The 22,522-nt window shown below is 44.1% G+C and overlaps 1 protein-coding gene across 2 annotated transcripts in view; it reads left to right on the forward strand.

The window, feature by feature from the left end:
• The first annotated feature begins 1,517 nt into the window (after positions 1–1,517).
• The window catches only part of nmt2 (N-myristoyltransferase 2), a 66,133-nt gene continuing 45,128 nt past the window's right edge, over positions 1,518–22,522 (forward strand). For both annotated transcript variants that reach the window (XM_070881334.1, XM_070881335.1), the window contains exon 1: positions 1,518–1,636. In XM_070881334.1, the coding sequence (XP_070737435.1) occupies positions 1,524–1,636 (113 nt within the window). In that variant the 5' untranslated portion in view covers positions 1,518–1,523. The remainder of the gene's footprint in view (positions 1,637–22,522) is intronic.

Consider the following 22,522-nt stretch of genomic DNA (forward strand, 5'->3'; position numbering starts at 1 on the left):
ACAACGAGCTGTACAATCATGGCAGTAAATACAAATTTTCCAGGGAGCATCCATGATGCGCACATCTTGCGTGAGAGCATTGTTTCTGACCTGTTTAAGAGTCAGTCACAAGGTCACAGTTGGATACTGGGGGATAAAGGATATGGCCTTGCCAGCTGACTCATGGCCCCCCCTGCGTAAGCCCCAGACGGAAGCCGAGAAGCGCTACAACGAAAGCCATATAGCCACACGCAATATTGTCGAAGACAGCTGGAGTTCTGACCACTCAGGAGGCAACCTACCACCCTGAGCAGGTTGCTGAGTTCATTGTGGTGTACTGCATGTTGCATAACCTAGCAATCAGGAGAGGACAATTCCTTGATGTAAGTTAAAAATAAAATGAGAAAAGTTACATACAAGTACATTGCTGTAATGTCAGGGTTAATATTAATCATGGATTTTTTCCCCCTCTGGTTCACAGTACAAGTAGAAGCAGAACTAGAGTATGTCATCCCATGAGGAAGGAAATGGAGTTCACCTCAGTTGGCTGATAGATTTTATTTTATAAACTAACAGGGGCTATAATAAAAGGTTCATGATTATTATTATTGATGGGGACCAGGTCCCCTGTTCTCTCTGTCAACCCCCGTGAGAAAAGTTATTTGCCTGAAAAAAAACGCACTTGCTCAGAACAGCCATTGCTATAGATGCCAGCCTTGCATGACTGAATACATCGCTAAGGCCCATTTCACATCCCGAAGGCTATTGCCCAAATTAAAAAGGCGAAACTAATGTTTTTTAAAATGGCCGATATTCTAGCGATCCTGAAAAATAAAAAAAGCATTAAGCCTAGAAATATCGCCCAAAACGATCATAGTGGAAAGTCTAGCACTTTCAAGAGTAGACAGCGGAAGGAGCATGCGTCAACCCAGGCTCCCCGACCACCCTTTCCTTCAACCACTGTCTGCCCCACCTGTGGCAGAGACTCTGGGTTCTGCAATCACCCCAGAACTCACTTTTAGCATGGAAACGTCATCCTCGACTGCCTATGATGATGATGGCTGTTTGTGGGACCTTGCTGTGCACAATTGGCTACCACGTATCCTATAGTGTCTCTTTTCAAGAGGTTTCTGCACATTTGGTTGAAGAATCGTCAATTGTATAATGAATGCCGAAGGCATGCGTTGGTTGTATTCGGGAGGTACAGGTTTCCCGGTGCACGAGTTTGTTTGTGGGAGTTGCAGGTTTCCCGGTGTGAGAGCTTGTGGAAGGTGCAGGCTTCCCATATACGTGTGTGGTTGCGGTCGTCTCAAGTTTCCTAATGCATGAGTTTGTGGGAAATGCAGGTTTCCCGGTGCAGGAGTTTGTTTGAGGGAGGTGCAGGTTTGCCAGGGCACCGGTCTGGTTGCAGATGGTGCTCCTGGTTGGGAGCAGGGGATGCTCGAGCTCCGGGCTGGGTGCAGGAGGCGGAGATGCTCGAGGTTGCCGGATCGCTGTCGCGCGGGGGCGCTATCGCGGGCTCGGGCTCGCGCGGCGGCGGTTGCATGATGGCGGAGGACAGCGAGTCGGCGGCCAGCCAGCAGAGCCTGGAGCTGGACGATCACGACACCTGCGGGATCGACGGAGACAACGAGGAGGAAAATGAGCAAACGCACAGGTAGCGGGCGGGCGATGGGCCGGGCAACCCCGGGCTGGGCGGAGGGACGGGCCGTGCTGTGTGTGCGTGAGAGCCGGGGAGAGACCTTCACCAACCCCGGGGCCCGCCAGGCAGACAGGCCGAGGGCGCGGGGAGGGGGGGAAGAAGGTACCTCCTCATCAGGCCGGGGATACAGCGGGAGCCAAACGCAAACATCCCGCTCCGGGTAACGGTGAGAGGGCAGCATCTGGAGCCCGCCGCCCGTGGTGGTGGGAAGCTCTGGTTGAGGGCCGAGCTCCCGTATTGTACAGGTTGCCAGGTAAATCAGGAGATGGGGGTCATTGCCTGCGGGATGATCCTCTGAGTCTTGCAGGTTTGACAGGCAAATCAGAAAGGTGATGTTGATCCTCAGCACCATGTAGGCTTAGGAGGTGAATCAGGAGAGTGTAGATCCCCTGTGCTGTGTAGGTTTGGGAGGTGAATCAGGAGGGTGTTGATCCCCTGTGCTGTGTAGGTCTATAGAAGGTGAATTAGGAGGGTGTTGATCCCCTGTGCTGTGTAGGTCTATAGAAGGTGAATCAGGAGGGTGTTGATCCCCTGTGCTGTGTAGGTCTATAGAAGGTGAATCAGGAGGGTGTTGATCCCCTGTGCTGTGTAGGTTTGGGAGGTAAATGGCGGGGGGAGCTTGAGGTTGGTACTTAGCTGAGGATTGCCCCTAAACTATTTTGGTTCGGTAGGTAGATCGAGTTGGGGGGCTCCTTATCTGAGGGTCAATCCCCTGCTCCATGTAAGTTTGGCAGCTAAATCGGGTGGGCGACCCTCCCGGAATCAAGCATTCCTGCACTTGCGCTATTTATCTGGCTGGTGGCTTGAAAGGTACGAACATCGATAGAGCTTTTCTTATCAACACGTTAGTGTGAATGTGCAGGCATCTTCCTCTTCCATTCCCTCCTCCGCCTCCAGCCTGCTGTGTGCATGTTTTCAAATTCTCACTGTATTGTTAGCGGTTTAAAATGTGCAGTTATTTTAAATACCGTTAGCCTACTCCTGCGCCTATTTTCTATGTTTCTATGTAATTACTATATCCAGTACTGTCCTACTAAAATATAGTTAGATTTAATAGATTTATTTTATAATTACATTGTAGTAGCTATCATTTGAATAGCATTAGTGGAAATATTTAAGTTTTTCATCATATAAACTTATTAAAGTGATAAACAATTAATGTTTTGTCACCATATGTAGCACAGAGCTGCATGCTGGTCTGATCCTGAAAAATCTGATCTAATCTGATCTAAGTAGAGATTAAAAAGCATGAATATAAGTTAGCAGTCAAAAATTATTTCTTTCATAACTGAATATGTAAAGCAACAGTACAGTTACAGATCCAATATTGCATTATTTTGTTTGTGTCACTCTTTGTGGCATCTAAGCTTTTAATAAGGCTACAGTAGCCTGTTACCCATGTACATTTATTCCCTAACTGTAGCCAAATATGTGGTCAACTTAATGTTTTTAGTGAGCTTTGGTCAAATGTCACAACTAAATTACATGATCTGGTTGTCATCTGCATGCCAACCACCAAAGATGAAATCTTTTCAGTGACTATTGAAGGATTCTTGTACCGCAGAATTACTAATAGCAATGTCATTGCTACAAGTGATATCAAGAAATAATTTGCAATTGATTGCCAAGTTAATTATGATCTGTTGATTATGACTCCTTTGTCACTAAGATTGAGACCATCCTTTGAGCTGCCTCTGCTGCTTCCTGTGTCTTCCCTTTGCTCACCAAACCAAACTTCCTGTTAGATCTCTTAATTTCCAATGAAATACGAACTCCGATGGTAGTTTTAACTTTTTAATCTTGGCAGAGAGTAACAAGCTGCTGGCTGATTGGCAGTTTCTTTGTCTTACTGAGACACATGGTCAAAATGGCTGTATTCTATACCTGGATCAATTTACAGAAAAGAACTCGCCTTCTTTGACCTTATTGGCTCACTACCCAAGGTCCGAAAATGTCAAGTTGATTGATGAGTTAATGCAACATGCCGAACTGCATGTAGCAGCCTTGACTTGGGGGTCTGTGAATTTTCACAGTCTGTCTAAATGAGCCTGTTTGAATACTCTATCAATCCCCCCTTTGATTCTTTCACAAACTGAATCATAAAACTTCAGGTATCACTAGTTAAACATTCTACAAAATAATTTCATACATGTTAACAGCGTTTCCTTCTATAATTTGTTGATGTGTTTCGCCACATGTCCGGACTAGTAGCTTCCACACAAATTTACACCAACCCGAGTTCCATCGTGGCCACAATGGAAGTCTGGTTTTAGTAGGTTAATTAACCTTATTCCAATTTAATCCAAATCAATATCTTAATTCAACCAGTAAACAACCTTTCCTTAAGCATAACATACCCCTGTGCCACGTACAGACGGTCTGCTGGGACCTGCAAGGTGTCTCACCTGCGGAACAGCAGCTACAGCCGCCTGGTCGCAACAACATTTAATCAACATAAACAAACAATATAAAAGTAAAACAATTACATGTAATTCCCTTGGTACTCTACTATTTCCCTTTGGTGCAGAGGGTCGGCTAGTAAGAAGTAGGCCTATGCCTAGAATACCTACAATCAGTAATACAGTAAATTTAGACATTTTGGCAAAAAGTAATTGTCCTTATTAGATTTCAGCTTCAGTTACGGGTGCTCGTTTAACGTGTGAAGCGTGGATCCAGGCTTTCTTTCCTTGGACTTGTAACAGCTGCCTGGGTGGTCAATAACACTTGATAAGGTCCCTCCCACTTGGCACCCAAAGGTTCTTTATGCAACTTTTTCACATATACCCAGACGCCCGGGATGATGTCGTGTCCTCCTTCGGGTGGATTACCCCAAGCTGCCGATACCTGTCGGGAAACAGAACTAATAGCATTGGTTAGGTTCTGACAGTATGATAACAGAGTGTCACTCATTAAGTGAACATCAGCTTTCCGTAAATCGATAGTTCCTGGCAGCGACATGGGTCTTCCTGTTATAATTTCAAATGGGCTTAGACCTGTAGTTCTGTTTGGGGTTGCCCTAATGCTACATAGCACTATTGGTAGTGCCTGGGGCCATGGTGTTCCTTCTTGGTGATATTTGGCAAGCTGTTGTTTCAGAGTTCGATTCATTCGCTCTACTTGTCCTGATGATTGTGGATGATAAGGACCGTGTAAATCCCACGTAATGTTCAGTAACCTGCAGACTTTTTGGCAGACAGCACCTGTGAAGTGTGTTCCCTGATCTGAGTTAATGCTACTCGGGACTCCCCATCAGGGAATGTAATCCTTGCACAAGACCTTTGCAGTGTGATTGGCTGTGGCTCTTTTAGTTGGGACAGCTTCTACCCATCTAGAGAATCTGTTGACCATGACAAGAATGTTAGTGTATCCTTGGCATGAAGGAAGAGATATATAATCAACCTGCAGATGCTGGAATGGTCCGACAGGGGCAGGGGGCCTCAGTTGGGGCATTACCGTGATGGGTCCAGAATTATTTTTCTGGCAGACCACACAGCGGTCTGTTACCAGCTGGGCATGTTTTTTAAATCCCTGACCCCACCAGCTTTTCTGGAACCGTGCCGTCATCTGTTGTGAGGCCAAGTGTCCCCATGAGTGGATCTGTTGGGCTAAAAAAGGCATAAGCGTTTGTGGCGCGACTGGCTTGTCAGTAACTCTTTGTCTCCAGACACCATCTTCGCATAGCTTAATTCCTGCCTCGATCCATGTCCATTTTCCCTCTCGGGAGCACTCGCCTTGCATTGTTTGAAGATCTCGTGTCAGAGTCCTGAGTGCTTTCAATCTGCACATCTGTGTTGGTTCTTCTGGAGGAACGCCCTGTGAGGCAGCATCTTTAGCTGCCTGGTCGGCTAGGGCATTTCCCTGTGCTTCTGTGGTATTTTCCTTGGTATGGGCCTTACACTTCAGGATGGACACTTCCTGAGGTAATTGTATGGCCTCCAGTAAGTCTCGGACTTCTTTTCCATTTCGGATAGGTGTACCAACTTTTCCGCCATAACATACCAAAGTCGTGAGTGACTCCAAAAGCATAACGCGAATCTGTTTAGACATTAGCTGTCTGTCCTTCTGCTATTCGACATGCTTCTGACAGGGCCCGTAACTCGGCCTGTTGTGCTGACGTTCCTGAGGGTAAACATCCTTTTGCCACTACCTCATATAAGATTGTAACTGCCCATCCTGCTTTTCTGGTACCATTGTCAACAAAGGAGGAACCATCTGTAAACAGGATGAGGTCTGGGTTGTGCAGAGGCTCCTCTGCTGCTAAGGCTGCTTCTTCTGTTTCTTTTAAAATCTCCACGCAGTCATGCTCTTCACATTCTCCCCCCTCTTGCTCCCTCGATTCTGACATCGGGAGCATAGTTGCGGGATTAACCGGGCTAGCCCGGACGATATGGAGATTAGGAGCTTCCAAAACTGCTGTCCAGTGGGTCCATCTTGCTGCTGTCACCTGAGACATTCTATTCATAGACAGCAAAGCGTGTACGGTGTGGGGACACTTGACCATCAGCTTTTGTTCGAGGACTAGACCCGCAGTGATCATTACCGCTCGACATGTAGCTTCCATGGCCCTTAGGCAACTTCCCCATCCGAGGGCTACCGCATCCAGTTTTGCCAAATAATAGCCAATAGGTCTTTGCCGATCCCCATGTTCTTGTGTCAGTATAGCTGTCATATATCCTTCTTTCTCATGGACAAACAGGGTAAATGGCTTACCACTGTCGGGGATTCCCAGAGCCGGTGCTGAACACAAAACCTTTTTCAAACTCAGGAAGGCCTCTTGCTGTTCCTTAGTGAGGGTGATGGCTTCTTTAGAGGCACGTTTCCCCTTTAAAATATCATTCAGTGGCTGAGCAAGCAGTGTGAAGGAGTCAATCCAATTTCTGTTAAAGTTACACAATCCCAAAAAAGACCTTAGTTCCTGAATAGTGGTGGCTTTTTTAGTAGCCCGAATGGCTGCAGTTCTATCCTGGGTAAGTTCTCTCTTTCCTTGTGAAATCTTTTGTCCCAGGTATACAACCTCTTCTTGGGATATTTGTGCTTTGTCGATGCTGGCTTTATGTCCTTTCAGCCGAAGGTGATCCAGCAAAGCTCGTAAATCTTGTTCATGCTGTTCTTCCGTGTTTGAAGCTAGCAGGATATCGTCTACATATTGGATGACTGTGGATGACAGGGGAGGTAATTCTCGCAAATGGCTTTGTAAAGCCATGTAGAATACCGTAGGGCTGTTGTGGAAACCCTGTGGTAACCGGGTCCAAGTATACTGTTGTCCTTGGACAGTGAAAGCAAACCACTGTCGAACCTCCGGTGCCAGAGGCACCGACCAAAATCCATTGGCCATATCTATAACCGAGAAATATTTATGTTCCGGTTTGAGGGCATTAAAAATGGTGGAGGGATCTGCGACCAAAGGAGCTTGTTGATCAATACACTGGTTAGCTTTCCTATAATCGACAGTCAAACGCCAAGTCTCATTAGATTTCTGTACCGGCCACATGGGGCTATTGGAGGAGCTATGCGTTTTAATAAGCACCCCTTGTTTCTCCCAATTGCTGAATAACCGGTAAGATTCCCGCGATGGCAGTTGGACTGATGGGATACTGTTTAGTGCATGGAGGCTTGGTCCCTGTAAATGACGCAGGCTCCATCTGGAGTAGGCCACAATCGTTCTTATCTTTAGCCCATATCGGGTGTTCCTTCAATTCTTCTTTCTTCAAAGTTCTAATTGACCATGTCACCCGACCATCCTCGAAATGCAACGATGAATCTATTTGGATTAGAACGTCCATTCCCAAAAGGGGTTGATCTACTGGGCCTATCCAGACCGGCGTGGTTAGTTCATGTGGACCCAGCGCTATAAGTACCGGTGTTGTCCTTTTAATTTCCATTTTATGGCCCCCAATTCCATAGGCTGTACGTGCCCTACCATCCAACGGCAAAAAGTCTCCATATTGTAGGGGTAAGCATGTTAATTCCGCCCCTATGTCTAAAAGACAGTCCACATCCTTATCGCCCACCCTCACAGTTATATATAGCCCATCTCCCCTTTGTTGTATTAGTGCGAGGAGGGGGGCCAGGGTGGGCTCTAATCGTTTTTTGCTATCCCAAGTAACTCCTTCTGTTGTTGTATTGTCAGTCGCTTAAATGCTTCTATGAGGTCGTTATCTTGTGACAAGCCTGGCTTGTTGGCTGAATTGTATCCCTGGCTGTGTCGTCTTCTTCCCCAGCCACGACCTTGCTGTTTTGCCCTGCACGTCTTTGCCCAGTGACCTTTTTTCCCACAATAATGATATTTTCCGGGTAATTTTCCTAATGACTGTTTATCGGAATCCTGGGATTTCCATCCCATAGCCTGTACAGCTCAGACTTTAGCTCCCATATCCTGATCTAATTGGTTACATCGATCCACCAATGCTGCAAAGGTAGTTCCTCTACTTTCCCAGTCCAGTAACACTACCTTAAGCATTTTGGACAGTTCTGGCTTTAGACCTGCCACGAAAGCTGCTTTCAGGGGTCCAAACGCTTGTTCATCCATTTCCTCATCCGTATTATTCATACCCGAATGTTCTAGCCACGTGCATCTAACTGCTCGTCATACTCCAGGACCTCCTCTGTTTCTTTCTGTTGGCAGGCTGCAATTTTTCCCCAGTCTGTCTTAGCTGGACTGAAGGCTTGCAGCCAGTGTTTAATCGCCTCCCATCCTGCGTCTAATTCTTGCTCATTCTGCCCCAAAGCTTCATCTACCTTATCGTGCAATTTTCTTCCCTGTGTTTTTGGCACCATTATGGTCAAAATTTGCACTCCGTCCCAGGGATGAAGTTGATATATATTTCTTAAGCGGTCCAATTGGTCCCACGTTTTTACTCCCCCTTTCTTTGGATTGGGCAACTCCTAGGACCATTTATCAATTTTCTCTGGGTCTGCCGGAGCATGAACTAAGTATTCTGCATACACCCTTCTCTTTGTTTTTTGGTTCCGCCCTCATCCGCAGTCTCTTCTGATTTGACTACAACTCGTCTTTTTTTAAACGGGGCAAAGCGCACCCCTAATTCTTCATCATCCTCCGACACTGTATTGTCGGAGGATTCGGAAACCGTATCTATTCCTCGTTCGTGTCTTCGGGTTTGCGCTTTTAATTTATCCAAACATGGGTACCCTGGGAATTGATCAATACATTTTCCTTTTCCTATTACTGTCTCTTGACCTAATGATTTTTTCCATTCTTTAATTTCACCTTTAAGATCTTTAACTTCCGCTTCCAGATTTTCAAGTTCAAGCTTTTTCTGTCGCAGCTGTGCACAAACAGCTTGCAATTGATCCTTTGTACTGGTCAGTTCTCGATCATGTTGGGAACGCATTATAATTTCATTCCGGTTTCGGATCTGGCCCATAACCGCTAGGGACCATCTAGTTCGCTCTTTATTTTTCATACGGGTCGTTTTTCCCCAGACCCTTTTAATCTCGTCCAAGGACCATTGTCCTTTGGAGGTTCCGTACTTTTGTTCGATCTTAATACAGGTTTTAGATAAGTTGAATTGTTGCTCTATATATTCTTTCAACTGTTCGAGAATTAAATCTAGTGAAACTTCAGGTGGTACCTGCCCACCTTTAACAGTTGTAGGCAATTCTTTGTTCTTATCTCCTGCTGCCATTTCTTTACTGGGGTCTTGAGTCGTAGGCTTTTAGCCGATCAATAGGTCGGTGATTAATTAACTAACACACCGCCGAAGTTTAGACGTCTATGGGACCTCGAGCCGACTACCAACCGGAGGGTTCGCAAACCGGAGGCTTTCGGAATCGCGTAGAAGGAGAGGCGAATTTAGACTTTTGACCGAGGACTTTTTTTTAAAAAGAGGAGTCCTTACCTCAATATGTAGGTCCGATGTCCAAAATTCAGTTTCTTTCCTCAGCAATCCTGTTCGCAGTGCCAAAATTGTTAGATCTCTTAATTTCCAATGAAATACGAACTCCGATGGTAGTTTTAACTTTTTAATCTTGGCAGAGAGTAACAAGCTGCTGGCTGATTGCCAGTTTCTTTGTCTTACTGAGACACATGGTCAAAATGGCTGTATTTTATACCTGGATCAATTTACAGAAAAGAACTCGCCGCCTTTGACCTTATTGGCTCACTACCCAAGGTCCGAAAATGTCAAGTTGATTGATGAGTTAATGCAACATGCCGAACTGCATGTAGCAGCCTTGACTTGGGGATCTGTGAATTTTCACAGTCTGTCTAAATGAGCCTGTTTGAATACTCTATCACTTCCCTCCAGGCTTCTCCTGGACCCACACTTTTTCTACTGTCTTTCCGATCCTCATGACCTTTCTGAGTTCAACTCTGCCATCTCCTGCTTCCTTGACACCAGTATTGCTAAACTGCTGCCCACCAAACTTACCTTCCTGGTCCCCATGTTAGCTGACATTTTAAATGGTTCCCTCTTGGCTTTTGACCCCCACCCTTTCAAAACCACTATCATCACTCCATCCTCACAAAAACATTCTTGTCGCTTCTGTTGCAAACTACCGTCCCATTTCCAACTTCCCTTTCCTCTCCAAAGTCCTTAAACATGTTGTCACCTCTCAAATCCATGCCCATTTTACCTGTAACTCCATGTTTGAATCCCACCAGTTTCTGTCCCTGCTGCAGCACTGAAATGGTCCTAACCAAAGTCATTAATGACATACTCTGTGACTGGACCGTGATGCATTATTCCACTTTGTTCTCTTTGATCTCTAGCCTTTGACACAGTCAATCACACTATTCTCTTCCATGCCATCTCCATTGGCCTGTGCAGTGGAACTCCCCTAGCCTGGATGCATTCTTACCTAGCATAGTGGGAGCATCTCCAGCAATTACTTCTCTTTCTAACCCTGTACCGTCACCTCTGGAATTCCCCAAGGATCTATTCTTGGCCCTTCCTCTTCCTCATCTACCTGCTACTCTTTGGCAGCATCGTCTTCATTTATTCGGTCAGCTTCCACATATATGTTGACATTACTCAGTTCTCCTTCTGCATTAACACTGTTCATATATTGTGTTTTATGCTTTAATACTAATTTAGGTGTAGATTGTGAACAGGCTTTGAGCATAACTTGATGGGACGTCTCATAATAGGCATGTGACATAAAATGTGTTTCCAGGATAACTAGCAGTATCAAAGCATATAAATATACAATATTTACGCAGATGCTGTTTCACTTAGTAGTATTTTCGCTGCATCTATACTTGATTTGTGTGATTAGCTGATGGTGTTGCATGTTTGTTTTCCAGGAGTATATTAATATTGGCACCTGCATTAATCCTGGTTTCAACAGAATTTTGATAATGTCAAAATAAACATGTCAAATGTGATGGAACTGATTTGCACTGTGACATTATCCTTTCACCTCTGGGACTTGGATTGAGATTCAGCCCAGTCTGATGGGATTCAAGTTTCCCCTCTCTGTTGGCTGTTAACATTCTATGAGGAAAGGTTGGGGTTGTTTATTTGAAAGGGGAGACTTGATTGAGGTGTATACAATTATGAGGGGCCTAGATAGAGTGGCTAAGAAGGACCTATTTCCCCTAGCAGAGAGGGCAATAACCAGGGGATATATATTTAAAGTAATTGGTAGAAGTATTAGAGGGGAGTTGAGAAGAACTTTTTTCACCCAGAGGGTGGTGGGGGTCTGGAACTCACTGCCTGGAAGGGTGGTAGAGGCATAAACCCTCATTGCATTTAAAAAGTAAACATAGAAAATAGGTGCAGGAGTAGAGTAGGCCATTTGGCCCTTCGAGCCTGCACCACCATTCAATATGATCATGGCTGATCATGCAACTTCAGTACCGCATTCCTGCTTTCTCTCCATACCCCTTGATCCCTTTAGCTGTAAGGGCCACATCTAACTCCCTTTTGAATATATCTAACGAACTGGCCTCAACAACTTTCTGTGGTAGAGAATTCCACAGGTTCACTATTTTCTGAGTGAAGAAGTTTCTCCTCATCTCGGTCCTAAATGGCTTACTCCTTTTCCTTAGACTGTGACCCCTGGTTCTGGACTTCCCCAACATCAGGAACATGCTTCCTGCATCTAACCTGTCCAATCCCATCAGAATTTTATATGTTTCTATGAGATCCCCTCTCATTCTTCTAAATTCCAGTGAATATAAGCCTAGTCGATCCAGTCTTTCTTCATATGTCAGTCCAGCCATCCCAGGAATCAGTCTGTTGAACCTTTGCTGCACTCCCTCAATAGCAAGAATGTCCTTCCTCAGATTAGGAGACCAAAACTGTACACAATATTCAAGGTGTGGCCTCACTAAAGGCCTGTCCAACTGCAGTAAGAGCTCCCTGCTCCTATACTCAAATCCTATCGCTATGAAGGCCAACATGCCATTTGCCTTATTCACCGCCTGCTGCATCTGCATGCCACCTTTCAATGACTGATGTACCATGACACCTCATTGCACTTCCCCTTTTCCTAATCTGTCACCATTCAGATAATCTGCCTTCCTGTTTTTGCCACCAAAGTGGATAACCTCATATTTATCTACATTATACTGCATCTGTCATGCATTTGCCCACTCTCCTAACCTGTCGAAGTCACCCTGCAGCCTCTTAGCATCTGTCTCACAGCTCACACTGCCACCCAGCTTAGTGTCATTTGCAAACTTGGAGATATTACATTCAATTTCTTCTAAATCATTAATGTATATTATAAATAGCTGGGTTCCCAGCACTGAATCTTGCGGTACCCCACTAGTCACTGCCTGCTATTCTGAAAAGGACCCGTGTATTCCTACTCTTTGCTTCCTGTCTGCCAACCAGTTCTCTATCCACGTCAATACATTACCCGCAATACCATATGCTTTAACACCAATCTCTTGTGTGGGACCTCGTCAAAAGCCTTTTGAAAGTCCAAATACACCACATCCACAGGTTCTCCCTTGTCCACTCTAGTTGCATCCTCAAAAAATTCTAGATTTGTCAAGCATGATTTCCTTTTCATAAATCCATGCTGACTTGGGCCGATCCTGTCACTGCTTTCCAAACGCTGCTATTACATCTTTAATAATTGATTCCATCATTTTCCCCAGGCTAACTGGTCTATAATTCCCTGTTTTCGCTCTCCCTCCTTTTTTAAAAAGTGGGGTTACATTAGCTACCCTCCAGTCCATATGAACTGATCCAGAGTCTATAGAATGAAGGAAAATGACCACCAATGCATCCACTATTTCTAGGGCCACTTCTTTAAGTACTCTGGGATGCAGACTATCAGGCCCTGGGGATTTATTGGCCTTCACTCCCATCAATTTCCCTAACACAATTTCCTGACTAATAAGGATTTCCTTCAGTTCCTCCTCCTCGCTAGACCCTCGGTCCCCTAGTATTTCTGGAAGGTTATTTGTGTCTTCCTTAGTGAAGACAGAACCAAAGTGTTTGATCAATTAGTCTGCCATTTCTTTGTTCCTTGGATAGACACTTGAAGTGCTGTAACCTACAAGGCTATTGACCAAGAGCAGGAAAGTGGAATTAGACTGAATAGCTCTTTTTTTCGAGCCGGCACAGGCATGATGGGCCAAGCAGCCTCCTGTGCATAAATTTCTATGATCCTACTTGACATGATTTTGAATAATTTCAACTCAGTTCCTAGTAGGCATAGATCTACATCAAACTGTTTATGAATTGGTACTAATGACTCATTTACACTTGACCAAGAGGAGCAGTGTTGGAGCCCTGGATGTTGTTCAAAATCTTCAGCTAAAATCCTCAATACCTGTTAAGTAGGGAAGTTTCCAGATTCCAGGCTGTTCCTGATTGGTGCCCAGGACAGGAAATGATACTAATCTGCTTTGAATGTTATATAAGTAACACTTTTATATTGAAATATAAGAAGTTATAAAATGAGAAAAGGCGATTCAACCCATCGAGCCTGTTTCTTCGAACACTGGTACTAAATAGCAATTATAGGTTATAAAAGGCAGGCCACTGAGTTACGAAAATGGAGTTCCTTGGTAGATTGGTAGTGTTGGAGTGATGTTTAAAAGCAGTGTGAGTGAGCTGCCATCTCTACACTGCCAGCTTGCTTTATTGTTCACTTGGAAATAGACAGAGTTGTAGGTGTTGATAATTAAACGTGTGCAGAGCTCAGCTGACCAGCCACAGTGACATTTTTAATTGAGCAGAGCAGGCACAATAGTTCTTTTAGTCACAACTCTAAATTATGCATCTTCGGTAAAATGTAGATTTGTTTTTTGTTGTGATTCAGTTTGAAATCAATGTCAGCCCTTAGCTGGAAGCTTTTAAGAAATGGGACATAAATTCTGAGTCTTAGACATCTTCTGTTAGCTGTATCAACCATAAGGTATTAAACCGTATACCAGTGTCTTAACTATATTTTTTTAAACTCACCGCTTCTGGCTGTGAGCTTTATACCATTACAGTACAATTGGGACAAAAGATTGGAAGAAGTTGCAGAGGTAGGATGGGGTGTAGCAATGGAGGGATTTGTAAAGAAGGAGTAGTATTTTGATAAATTACATTGGGGACATGGTGGCTGTGCAAATCTTAGAGGACAGTAAGTGAGATGTGGCACAGGTTAAAATGCAGCAGGCAGAGTTTGAACAAGTTAAAGTTTGACTAGGGTGTCGGGGAGAATGTTAGTGAGGGAAAAGCCTGAAGCTAATGAAGATGTAGATGAGTTTCAGTCACTGCATGGGTGAGGTAGGGAAAGAGGTAGGTGATTTTCTGTAAGTGAAAGTAGATGATGTTGGTGATAGAAAGGATGTGGGATTGGAAGCTCAGATCATGGTCAACTGTTGCGATCAACCCATGAATAACTGGGATAGGGTATTAACTGTTTTTAGATGGAGGGTTTCTGTCAGAAGGCTGCACAGGCTGGCTTTGGTTATGCTAATATTAAGCTAGAGAATGTTCTCGCCCAACCGAAAGTTAATGTCTGCTTAGTAGTGATGGGCCGATGGGTCAAATTGGATTTCATCAACATGCATTTGGGATCATTGAGATGAAATAGTCCATCAAGCTAGGTGTCGTATTTGGCCCTTAAATGAGTTTCCAGCCACATATCTGTGGCATAACTAAAACCACCTTTTTCCACCTCCGTAACATTGCCCGCCTCCGCCCCTCCCTCAGCTCTTCCGCTGCTGAAACTCTCATCCATGCCTTTGTTACCCCTAGACTTGACTACTCCAACTCACTCCTGGCCAGCCTTCCACATTCCACACTAGATAAACTTGAAGTCATCCAAAACTCAGCAGCCCATGTACTAACCCGCACCAAGTCAAGATCACCATCACCCCTGTGCTTTCTGACCTACATTGGCTCTCAGTTAAACAACGCCTCGATTTCAAAATTCTCATCCTTGTTTACAAATCACTCCATGGACTTGCCCCTCCCTATCTCTGTAATCTTTTTCAACCTCATAACCCCACAAGATGTCTGCGCTCCTCAAATTCTGGCGTCTTGAACATCCCTCATTATAACTGCTCAACCATCAATGGCCGTGCCTTCAGCTGCCTGGGCCCTAAGCTCCGGAACTCCCTCCCTAAACCTCTACGCCTCTCTACGTCTCTTTCCTCCTTTAAGACGCTCCTTAAAACCTACCTCTTTAAACAAACTTTTGGTCACCTGCCCTAATTTCTTCTGTGGCTCAGTGTCAAATTTATATGTTTATCTGTAACACTCTTGTGAAGTGCCTTGGGACGTTTTACTACGTTAAAGGCGCTATATAAATAAAAGTTATTATCTGATCTCTCTTCCTTGTCTGCTGACAATATGAGATGCCAGGGCAGTGACCTGATGTTGCCATGCTGAACCTTCTTAATTACATTTTAAAAGGTAACATTAATACAATTTGTGAACCTGATTAGATGTAACTCACTCATAATAACAATAACTTGTATTTATATAGTGCCTTTAATGTAGTAAAACATCACAAGCGCATTATCAAACAAAATTTAACACAAACTTTGTTATGTTATTAGTTTAGAGGGAATTCCAGAACTTAGGGCCTTGGAAGCTAAAGGCACAGCCACCATTGGTGGAATGATTGAAATCGGGGATGCTCAAGAAGCCAGAATTAGATACATGCAGATATCTCCAGAGGGTTGTGGGGCTGGAGGAGATTATAGAGATAAGGAGGGGTGAGGCCACGGGGGAGATTTGAAAAGAAGGATGAGAATTTTAATATCGAGGCGTTGCTTAACCGGGAACCAATATAGGTCAGCGAGCATTGGGGTGATGTATACATTCTATTGTCATTTTGAATTAACAATACCCTAAAATTTGAATCCATGTAATGCAGATGGATTATTTTTCATTAATTTTGCATCTTTTTAATATCCAGTCTCCATTGTTATATTATATTTCAGTGGTTACCGGCATCATTATTTTTGCAAAAGAAGGTGAGGGGAGAGATTGTTTAAGAAAAAATATTGCTTAAAACTTACGTAATTTATTCAGCTGTGTGGAGATCTATCAATTCTGAAGTTGCTCTAATATATATGCAAAACGAGCTAGCATATATATAGCACCTATCACGGTGTCAGGATGTCCCAAAGTACTTTACAACCAATGAATAACTTTTTGAAGTGTAGTCACTGTTGTAAAGTGGGAAAAACAGCCGCCAACTTGCGCACGGCAAGCTCCCACAAACAGCAATGTGATCAGATGTTCATTTTTATGTTCATTGAGGGATAACTATTGGCCAGGGCACCAGGGATAACTCCCCTGCTCTTCTTCGAAATAGTGCCATGGGATCTTCTACGTCCACCTGAGAGAGCAGACGGGGTCTCGGTTTAACGCCTCATCCGAAAGACGGCACCTTCGACAGTGCAGCACCCCCTCAGCACTGCACTGGAGTGTCAGCCTAGATTTATGTGCTCATGTCCCTGGAGTGGGACTTGAACCCACAACCTTCTGACTCAGAGGCGAGTGTACTACCCACTGAGCCACAGCTAACACTATCAATGAAGTACTTTTAAAGTGTAGTCACTATTGTAATGTAAGAAACATGGAAGCCAATTTGCGCACAGCAAGCTCCCACAAACAGCAATGAAATAAGTGACCAGATAATCTATTTTAGCCATTGGTTGAGGGATAAATTTTGTCCAAGACACCAGGGAGAACTACACTGTTCAGAATTGAACAGTGCCGTGGGATGTTTCTCATCCACCTGAGAGGACAGACGGGGCTCGGTTTAACATCTCATCCGAAAGCTGGCACCTTGAACAGTGCACACTGCCTCAGTAGTGCATTGGGAGTGTCTGCCTAGATTATGTCATACAGATAATGTCATTCATGGATCTCATCCATTGGAAACAATGCCATGTCCTGGATGCTATTTAAAACCTTAGCCCAAAATCCTCAATACCTGTTAAGTAGGGAAGTTTCCAGATTCTGCCTGTTCCTGATTGGTGCAGCTTTCCTGGGTTGGCACCTCATTTTTAGGTACGCCAGGTGCTGATCCTGGCATGCTTTTCTGCATTCCTCATTGAACCAGGGTTGGTCTCCTGTTTTGATGGTAATGGTAGAATGAGGGATATGCCGGGCCATGAGGTTACAGATGTGGTGGAATACAATTCTGCTGCTATTGATGGTCCACAGCGCCTCAATAATGCCCGGTTTTGTGCTGCGAAATCTGTTCTGAATCTATTCCATTTAGTATAGTGGTAGTGCCACACAACACGATGGATGTTGTCCTCAGTGTGAAAAGGGGCCTTTGTCTCTACAAGAACTGTGCAATAGTCATTGCCACCATAGAAACATAGAAAATAGGCGCAGGAATAGGCCATTCGGCCCTTTCTCTCCATACCCCTTGATCCCTTTAGCCGTAAGGGCCATATCTAACTCCCTCTTGAATATATCCAATGAACTGGCATCAACAACTCTCTGCGGTAGGGAATTCCACAGGTTAATAACTCTGAGTGAAGAAGTTTCTCCTCATCTCAGTCCTAAATGGCTAACCCCTTATCCTTAGATTATTTCCCCAGGTTCTGGACTTTCCCAACATCGGGAGCATTCTTCCTGCATCTAACCTGTCCAGTCCCATTAGAATTTTATATGTTTCTATGAGATCCCCTCTCATCCTTCTAAATTCCAGTGAATACAGGCCCAGTCTCTCCTCATATGTCAGTCCTGCCATCCCGGGAATCAGCCTGGTGAACCTTCGCTGCATTCCCTCAATAGCAAGAACGTCCTTCCTCAAATTAGGAGACCAAAACTGAACACAATATTCCAGATGAGGCCTCACTAAGGCCCTGTACAACTGCAGTAAGATTTCCCTGCTCCTATACTCAAATCCCCTAGCTATGAAGGCCAACATACCATTTGCCGCCTTCACCGCCTGCTGTACCTGCATGCCAACTTTCAATGACTGATGTACCATGACACCCAGGTCTCGTTGCACCTCCCCTTTTCCTAATCTGCCGCCATTCAGATAATATTCTGCCTTCGTGTTTTTGCCACCAAAGTGGATAACCTCACATTTATCCACATTATGCTGCATCTGCCTCGCGTTTGCCCACTCACCTAACCTGTCCAAGTCACCCTGCAGCCTTTTAGCATCCTCCTCACACCGCCACCCAGCTTAGTGTCATCTGCAAACTTGGAGATATTACACTCAATTCCTTCATCCAAATCATTAATGTATATTGTAAATAGCTAGAGTCCCAGCACTGAGCCCTGCGGCACCCCACTAGTCACTGCCTGCCATTCTGAAAAGGACCCATTTATCCCGACTCTCTGCTTCATGTCTGCCAACCAGTTCTCTATCAACGTCAGTACACTACCTCCAATACCATGTGCTTTAATTTTGCACACCAGTCTCTTGTGTGGGATCTTGTCAAAAGCCTTTTGAAAGTCCAAATACAACACATCCACTGGTTCTCCCTTGTCCACTCTACCAGTTACATCCTCAAAAAATTCTAGAAGATTTGTCAAGCATGATTTCCCTTTCATAAATGCATGCTGACTTGGACCGATCCTGTCACTGCTTTCCAAATGTGCTGCTATTTCATCCTTAATAATTGATTCCAACATTTTCCCCACTACCAATGTCAGGCTAACCGGTCTATAATTACCCGTTTTCTCTCTTCCTTCGTGAAGACAGAACCAAATTATTTGTTTAACTGGTCCGCCATTTCTTTGTTCCCCATTATAAATTCACCTGAATCTGACTGCAAGGGACCTACGTTTGTTTTCACTAATCTTTTTCTCTTCACATATCTATAGAAGCTTTTGTAATCAGTTTTTATGTTCCCCGCAAGCTTTCTCTCATACTCTATTTTCTCCCTCCTAATTAAACCCTTTGTCCTCCTCTGCTGTATTATAAAATTCTCCCAGTCCTCAGGTTGCTGCTTTTTCTGGCCAATTTATATGCCTCTTCCTTGGATTTAACACGATCCTTAATTTCCCTTGTTAGCCACGGTTGAGCCACCTTCCCTGTTTTATTTTTACTCCAGACAGGGATGTACAATTGTTGAAGTTCATCCATGTGATCTTTAAATGTTTGCCATTGCCTATCCACCGTCAACCCTTTAAGTATCGCCAGTCTGTTCGAGCCAATTCACGTCTCGTACCATCGAAGTTACCTTTCCTTAAGTTCAGGACCCTAGTCGCTGTGTCGCTCTCCATCTTAATAAAGAATTCTACCATATTATGGTCACTCTTCCCCAAGGGGCCTCGCACCACAAGATTGCTAATTAGCCCTTTCTCATTACACATCACCCAGTCTAGGATGGCCAGCCATCTGGTTGGTTCCTCGACATATTGGTCTAGAAAACCATCCCTAATACACTCCAGGAAATCCTCCACCACCGCATTGCTATTATTTTGGTAAGCCAAATCAATATGTAAATTAAAGTCGCCCATGATAACTGCTGTACCTTTATTGCACACATCCCTAATTTCTTGTTTGATGCTGTCCCCAACCTCACTACTACTGTTTGGTGATGCGCAGATGCATCTGCGACAGGTAGATTGTTGAAAACGAGGTCAAGTCGGTTTTTCCCTAGTATTGGTTCTCTCACCACCTGCCGCAGGCCCAGTCTGGCAGCTATGTCCTTCAGGACTTGGCCAGCTCGGTCAGTAGTGGTGCTACCGAGCCACTTTTGGTGATCGACATTGAAGTCCCCCATCCAGAGTACATTCTGTGCCCTTGCTAGTCTTAATGCTTCTTCCAAGTGGTGTTCAACATGGAGGAGTACTAATTCATCAGCTGAGGGAGGCGGTGTAGGTGGTAATCAGCAGGAGGTTTCCTTGCCCATGCTTGACTTAAAGCCGCAAAGTTTCTTGGGATCCAGAGTCAATGTTGAGAACTCCCAGGGCTACTCCTTCCCGACTGTATACCACTGTGCCACCTCCTCTGGTGGACCTGTCCTGTAGGTGGACAGGACATACCCAGGGATGGTGATGTGTGATCGACTAGGCTGGGTGTGCCACTGTGTCTGGAGCCAGTGCCAAGGTTAATGCCGGGTGGTCTATCAGGTTTTATTCTTATTATTATTTTTCTGTAGCAGTTTGTTACAACTGAATGGCTTGCTAGGCTTGCTGGGCCATTTCAGAGGGCAGTTAAGAGTTAACCACATTGCTGTGGGTCTGTTGTCACATATAGGCCAGACTGGGTAAGGACGGCAGATTTCCTTCCCTAAAGGACATTAGTGAACCAGATGTGTTTTTACGACAATCCGATAGTTTCATGGTCACCATTACTGACACTGGATCTGTCTGGTTCCTTCTTGAAACCTATGAAGGTTTCTTGTTCTACTGCCTGTGCCGGTAATCTGTTCCACTCTTTCAGTTTAAAAAAAAAAGTTTCTCCTTTTTTCTTTTATTAATCCTTAATTTATAAATATGAGCCTTTGTACTTAAGTTCTGTACATGGCAGAAAAACTTACTTGGGATTCAATGTGTCTAACCTTTCATAATTTTAAACAACATTATCATATCCTCTCTGTGTTCTCTCTTCAAGAGAGAAACGATCCAGGGTTGTCGATCGTTCCTCATACATTATTTTTTTAAGTTCTGGGATCAACTGTATAGCCTTATAGCCCCTCCAATAATTCAATATTCTTTTTGAAATAGGGAGATCAAAACTGCCTGCAGTACTCCAGGCAAGTTGATATGATGTTAAAAAAGCATATCGTTTACTTGTGTTTATAAATAGGGGACATAGAATATAAAAGCAAAGAGATCATGCTGGAACTTTATAGTTAGGCCTCAACTGTAGTATTGATGACCGTTCTGGGCACCACACTTCAGGAAAGATGTAAAGGCCTTAGAAAGGGTACAGAGAAGGTTTACCAGGGATGTTTCCAGGGATGAGGGACTTCAGTTATGAGCAGTGGTTGAAAAAGTTAGGACTGTTCTCTTTTGAGCAGAGACAGTTAAGAGGGTTTCAAGGTGATGAGAGGTTAAAGGGATCAAGGGGTATGGAGAGAAAGCAGGAATGGGGTACTGAAGTTGCATGATCAGCCATGATATTGAATGGTGGTGCAGGCTCGAAGGGCTGAAGGGCCGAATGGCCTACTCCTGCACCTATTTTCTATGTTTCTATGTTTGGATAGAGTAGATAGAGAAAACCTATTCCCTCTGTCGAGTGGGTCAATAACCAGAGGTCAGAGATGTAAAAGCATAGTGAAAGATCTCGAGGGGAAATGAGAATTTGGTTCACTGAGTTGTCAGGATCTGGAATGCTCGACCTGAAACAGTGGTGGAAGCTGATTCCATAAATAATTTTAAGTGCGAGTTGGACAGGGATTTGAGGATGAGGAACTTACAGGGTTACAAACAAAAAGCGGGGGTGTGGGACTGATGAACGACTGCTTTTTCAAAGAGCCAGCACAGGCATGGCGGGTCGAATGGCCTCCTGTGCTGTAAGTTTCTATGATTTTATGATATGGTCTCAACATGGCCAAATACAGTTTCAAAGCTGTATTTATATGTTATAACCCTTGCTCTGCATCCCAACATTTTGTTTGCTTTTTAACATTGTGGGAACATTACGCTGATGATTTTAGTAACTTTTCCACCAAAACCTCTAGATCTCTCTCCTGCTCCAAAACCTCAAATACATTCCCATTTAGTACATGATCCACATCAACTTTCTCTGCCGAATCTCATAATCTTACATTTCCCTGTATTAACCTACACTATTAAATAGACTTGTTTAACAATGAACATCAGGAGGTTGCTTTCACTGAGCTCTGCCGAGTTCACTTGGTGTACTGGGGTCAGTACAATGCTACTGAAATATAGAATTGCTTAATTTGCAGAGACAGAACATGTGAATAGAGGTGCAATTCATCTATTATATTAGGGGTTTCCATTAAATTCTTCCCATTGCCAGTATGGATTGAGCAGGAAATGTTAGGACATACGAAGAGATAGAATCAAAGTTTTTAAAATAATGAAATAAACTGGATAGGTAGATGTAAAACAATTTTGTATAGAACTACAGGAGGGTTCTAATATAAATGTAATTTAAGGAGTAACTACTACACATTTTGAGTTGTATAATTAAAGTATTCAAAAAGGAAATGGACAGTTTTTTTTGGCTGTGCAGGAGGAGAGATGAGCTTGGTGCCAAGGCAAGAGACAGATGAAAATGGTTGATTTTGAATCCTGAACAAAGAATGCAACAATAGAAACTTGATGGATTAAAATAGCCTTATCTCATTCTTATGTTCATCTGAGTCAGAAGGTCGTGGGTTCAAGTCCCACTGCAGAGACTTGAGCACAAAAATCTAGGTTGACACTGCAGTGCAGTGCTGAGGGAGGTGTCGTCTTTCAGATGAGAAATTAAACCGAGGCCCCGTCTGCCCCCTCAGGTGAATGTAAAAGATCCTAT

This window comes from Pristiophorus japonicus, chromosome 5, assembly GCF_044704955.1.
Source record: "Pristiophorus japonicus isolate sPriJap1 chromosome 5, sPriJap1.hap1, whole genome shotgun sequence".
NCBI classification, from domain to species: domain Eukaryota; kingdom Metazoa; phylum Chordata; class Chondrichthyes; family Pristiophoridae; genus Pristiophorus; species Pristiophorus japonicus.